This window comes from Meles meles, chromosome 3 (genome assembly GCF_922984935.1).
Source record: "Meles meles chromosome 3, mMelMel3.1 paternal haplotype, whole genome shotgun sequence".
NCBI lineage: Eukaryota > Metazoa > Chordata > Mammalia > Carnivora > Mustelidae > Meles > Meles meles.
Genome location: NC_060068.1, coordinates 109,885,536 through 109,891,102, shown reverse-complemented (window position 1 = coordinate 109,891,102; position 5,567 = coordinate 109,885,536). Strand labels below are relative to the sequence as shown.

Genomic DNA, 5,567 nt, shown 5'->3' with positions numbered 1-5,567 from the left:
GCCTGGGTCCTGCCCTATGCTATCTTTCCCCGGAAGACGATGCTTGGGGAGGAATGGGCAGGGCAGCTGAATGTCCCTGTAGCCTGCCTTGGGTGCAAACGGGTTTTTCTTCATGGGTGGGAAGTAGAGAGTGTTGAAATACTTGTTGGAGGTGGTTAGAGGCCAGAGGATGTGAGCCAGCCTGTAGGCAGCCCCATGGCCTCAGTGTCTCAGATACCCTAGAGCAGGATCTAGGATGGTGATGACCCTCTGGGTTTGTAGGTCCCTCACTTCCTTACACAGGTGAATGCTGTTCTTAAATGACACTTCCAATCCCCCACTGCCACTAGGATGACATGAAGAGTGAGTGCCTGTGCTCAGCTCCCCTGTTCACTGAGAAAGCTGTGCCACCCTTGGCCTGCCTGGCTCACTACTTGTCCCCTATTTTTGAAAGACAACCCCATCCCTAATGGCCATTTGGAGTCAAACAATGGCTGAGCTGAATTCCACCACAACCTCCCTCCCCACCCTCTGAAAGAGTTCATTGCTCTGGGAAGCTACCTTTCCTTGAAGACCTTGCCCTCTGATCAGCCAAGGCTTTGATCCAGAAATGACACAGGGAGGGAGCCTGAGGATAACTGGGACATTGAATTTCCAGGCAGGCTCAGCCCCCCAGCTCCCCACCCTGTAGGAAACTCTGAGCTCTGCCCGCATCCTTTCCAGAAATGTGAGCCCCCACCTTTCCAATTTCCTCTTACACCTCTTCTCTACTTCCCGCCCCCGCCTCTGCGTGACAACACGGCGAGCATGCAGCCCATCTGGGGGTCAGGGGATCCTATTGGGTATGCCAGCTTAATGAAATACTTGTAGTTTATTAAACACAGGCTTCCCTAAGCCCCAAGTGCCTGTGGGTATTGGAAAGCCCAAGGTAACCCCGAGCTACCACAAACGTAATTGTTACATGTGTCCATGCATTCCTGGCACAACCTCAAACTCCAGCTCTTTAAGCAACACACGAAATTAGCAACATAAAGTAACTCCTAGGCAGACAAGAGGAGGGAAAGGTGGGGAAAGGCTTGAGAGAGGTTCTCCTAACCCCTCAGGCCCTCTAAAAGTATAGGAAGGTCCCATTACTTTGCAGAGCTGTAACCACGGAGGGTGTGCCGCGGCCCCGCCACTCCCGCCCCAGACTGTGCATGTTTGCAGAATCAGTTCATTGTTACCAGGCAGGTCGTGCTGGTCAACCTCCGCATGGTGTCGCTCCAAGAGTTCAAGTCCTCATAAGGGCGAGGCTCGCTCTGGGCAGCCAGTGGGGCTAGCACAGCACACTATCTGAGATCTCCTTCTGGAGCTGTGTTTCTGCTCCTCCTCCAGGGCTAGGCAGGGAAGGGCCATGGAGAAACCCCTGGTGACCTGGAGCCTGTGGCCTGGAACCTGGGGGAGGCTGCCCGTGGGAGGTGCTCTCCCATTCATCAGTCTCCTCAGCCTGCAGCCTGTGAATCAGGGGTGAAGGGCTGAGATGGAAGCAGCAGACAAAGCCCTCCAGCGAGGTGCCTCCTTCTATGCAGACCACCATCTGGACGCCGGAGAAGGTGACCCTGTTGACTGGGCTCAGAGGAAGCTGCTCCAGGAACCTCAAAGTCAACCCGTTGACCCACACACAGCCCCTGCGGCTCAGGGCCTTCAGGCAGAAGGTCAGCAGAGTGCTGCCCTTCTCCCGGTAGGGCTCCAGGGACAGGTGTCGGCGGGAGAGGCGGGGGAGCTGCAGCTGGAGGTGGGCGTCCGGGGCCCGCCCCACCAGCAGCGGGCTGGTACCATGCTGCAGCTGTGGTGGGACCTTGGCAAAGGTGGCTGGGTCCTGCTCCGCATGGTACAGGCTCACATGCAGGACCGTGAGGGCTCTCTCCGTGGACGGGAGGCTGGGAAGGAGGGAACACAGACAGAAAGATGTGGTTGGAGCCTAGACTTGCTTGCCCACCTCAGGGATCCTGAACCAGCTCCAGCCAAACACAGCAGAGCCCTGAGTGTGGATATGGTGATTCCGTCCAAACCAGGATAGTGCCAAGACTAGAGCTGGTATGGGATGTCAGCCCTGCTGGGTCTAGCCTCAGCTTCATCTCTAGCACGCTCTGGGAGTAGGACTCAACCACTCATCCACTCTGAGCTTTTACCTTTCTTTTCTGTAATATAAGGGTGCCTATCCTTGTCTTTGCAAGGTATAAGGCATTTCGGCTTGCATGGTGTGGTTTTGGTGGCCTACTGTCATTTGGAGACAATCTGGCTCTGTTTCATGGAAGAGAAGGACAGGCAGATAGGACAAACCTTCCTTGTATCCAACAGTCCCCCAAAACACCCTTGCTGAGCCCTTGCCTGAGCCAGGCACTGACCAGCTGCTGGGAATGAGCACAGGCAACAGGAGAAACTGTTGATTTCCCGAACACTCAGCTGATGGAGGAGACAGATGCTTCTAGCAGCAGGAATCATGGACAGACACAGAATCAGGAAGCCCAGCTGGCTCCTGGGGAACCAGAAAGGCTGCCTGGAGACCCAGAGAAAATATAAAAACAGCTAACATGTTCCAAGGGCTTCCATGGACCTGGCACCATGCCAAGGGCGTTTTGGGCATGAATGTCTTATTATATGGGCAGAAGGCAGATCCTGAGGAAGAAGGTGGAGAGCATGGAGAGATCTCACTCAAGAACTGAAGGGACTCTGCAGAGGCCGAGTAACACAGTAAGTAACACAGAGGCGGAGAGCACTTCTCTCTGCCACAGTGAGACGTGCGCACCTCCTTTGTCCCAGCCACTCTACCTCTGGTAATCTGTCCTTTAGAATCTCACTGGCACATACGCAAGAAAGCTACTTCCAGGGGCGCCTGGGTGGCTCAGTGGATTAAGCCGCTGCCTTCGGCTCAGGTCATGATCTCAGGGTCCTGGGATCGAGCCCCGCATCGGGCTCTCTGCTCCGCGGGGAGCCTGCTTCCTCCTCTCTCTCTGCCTGCCTCTCTGCCTACTTGTGATCTCTCTCTCTGTCAAATAAATAAATAAAATCTTTAAAAAAAAAAAAAAAGAAAGAAAGCTACTTCCAACAGTCGGCTTTGCTCCCGCATGGATTTGAGGAATCTAAACTCTCTAGCACAGCCACCAATGTCATATGATGCAGAGCCTGCCACCGCCCGCACTGGGAACCGAGGGATGCGTGGGTTTGAATAACTAGTTCTACACTTTCCCGGCTCCAGGCTTCGGCCTACAGTATTTTCTCTGCTACAGAGTCATCTTTCATCCCAAACTCTACCCAAATACCACTCATCTTTAAAGTCCTAGTTCAAAGGTGGCCTCTTCTATGAAGCTGTTTTCCTCTTTCTGCCCTGCAGTCTCCTCCAGATACCCCCATTCAGCCCATCTTCTCATTCTACACCAGAGTCATGTGGGTCCTTGTCTTGTCTTCCCTGAGCTCTGCTCTTCCTGCGGTCCCCGAGGCCCCCCGGGGGCAGGCTGTGGTCTGAGCTGCTGGCCTGTGTCCCATTGCCCTGTGCTCACTGGGCTTGACCACAACATCTGTCTGGGGGCACATTTGCTAAATGGCTAAGTGTGGAGGTGCGCACGCACACACACACACACACACACACACACACACACACACACACACACGAAAATCCTGTGAAATCAGGTTTTGGTATACTGCAAACGAAAGCCTGGTCCTCAAGGGCCGTGGGACTAGAAAGCTGTCACAGGTAGTCTGAGTCCCAGATCCTTGAACCCTTCTACCTTCTGGGTGAAGCAGGCAAATTGTGAGGACCTTGCACTTTGATAGTGAGGAGTCAGGCTCCTCAGGACCCTCCCTCTTCCCTAAAGCACAGACATACACGGGTCTCCATCCACATCCCAGGACCCCGCCTGCAGGAAACCTCCTCCTGATGTTCGGAAGGTAAACTGGGCCCAGGACAGCCAAAATGGGTACCCGAGTCCTCAGGCCTGGCCAGAAACTCAGAGTTCCCTTCCAGGACCTGATCCCATGGCACAGGGATCCTGAGAGAATCCCCCAGAAATTAAAATTCACCACTGCTCTCGAGACGTGACTTGCTGCTCCACTGAGTGCTCCAGAGCTGACAGAAACCCTCCGCCAGGGCAGAGCCCCTGACGAGGTCCTCTCATGTCTCCAGGACCCCCCAGTTTTTCTAGAGAAGCAGAAAGCCACCCTACCAGGGCCGTCTCTGGGATGAGACAGTAGGATGAGACACTCTGAGAGGCACCTGGCGAGGAGCCAGCAGGGCCCCTGCTCCCGGTCCCACCGGACCCTCTCCCCTGGCTATGGCTCCAGTCCTCCTGACCTTCACCTACCTTACTGTCAGGGGCCCCTCTACGTCTGACATTGCAGCTGTGAGCTCTCAGGAGCATGCAGGGCCGAGCCGGGTTGGGTCTGGGGCTGGCGGTGACAGCTCTGCTGCTGAGCTGTGATGCATTACGTCATCCCTCCGTGTCACCGCTTTCTTCCCTTTCCCCTTTTCTTAGGAAAGAAAATGGGAACATAATTTCCCATTGCAGAACTGCAACCCCAGTGCTGAGAGGTTGAGAAACCCCAGCCTGGAATCCTTGCCAGCAGAGGCCCTTGAGAAGTGGGGTTCCCCACTGGGTTTCCGCACTGCCTGTGTCTGTGGCCCATCCCCAGGGACCTGGAATGCCGAGTCCAGTGCTGGTAACTGGTAGAGTTCCTCTTTTCTGCTGCCAATAGTCTGGGGGTAGGGGTGGGGGAAGCACCCCAGGCCTCTTAGAAAGGAGAAACTTTTAGAATAGAGGGTCAGTGAGGGGAACCCCCATACATGAGCGACTGGGAGGAGAGCATTATAGCTGGACTAGGAGTGACCAAGGGAGCTGTGGGCAACAGAACCATCCACAGGGTGTCATGGAAGGGCAGGGACCCAGGGGACGGGGGCCAATGGCTGATTATGGTGGGCAGCCTCTCTTGTAGGACAGCAGAAAGGCCATCTTTTATGCCCACCCCTCCTGGGCTCTGCTGGCCTTCTAGGGCAGCCTAGAAGAGACTGCGATGGGTGCTAGCCCAGCACTGTGGGCCCCAGCCATCCTGGGAGTGACCCCGTGTCACCATGGTGCTAAACTTTCATGTGGCCCAAGTCTTCACAGCCCACCTGTGTATTCATACTGGCTTCACTGTGTCCACCAAGCTGGCAAGAGACATACACCCATCTTATACAGGGGACACTTGATGCCCTAAGGAAGGGCAGTGCCTGCCCCAAGGCCCCGGAATGAAGCAGTTTATAATCCTTTCTCCTTTGCCTGTCAAACCCAGGCTATCCCGGGAACTCTTGGAGGGTGTGCAGGTGGGTGATGCCATGCACAGTAACCCCGATCTGCCCCACTGTCCCAGAGTCCCTGCTTACCCACTTCTCATGGGTGACCCTTGTAGCCCCAGATATCTCAGCAGGCCCCACCCTCGGGACTAAGCCCCTTTGGGCACGATTCAGGGTCTAGCCTGCTTTCTCTCTTCTGAGCATGTAGACTCTATTTGTTGTTTAGTAACTAAAAAGAACAATAGGAAGATCTGGAAAACAGTCATCCATCCCTGTGTAC

At 54.9% G+C, this 5,567-nt stretch overlaps 1 protein-coding gene across 1 annotated transcript; it reads right to left on the bottom strand.

The window, feature by feature from the left end:
• Positions 1–864: 864 nt before the first annotated feature.
• On the bottom strand, positions 865–4,469 carry TIFAB (TIFA inhibitor). Its single transcript, XM_046000379.1, has 2 exons — positions 4,320–4,469; positions 865–1,898 (listed from the first exon to the last, which is right to left on the bottom strand). The coding sequence occupies exons 1-2, from the start codon at positions 4,349–4,351 to the stop codon at positions 1,295–1,297; spliced, it is 636 nt and encodes a 211-aa protein (XP_045856335.1). The 5' UTR covers positions 4,352–4,469; the 3' UTR covers positions 865–1,294.
• Between the last annotated feature and the right edge of the window lie 1,098 nt (positions 4,470–5,567).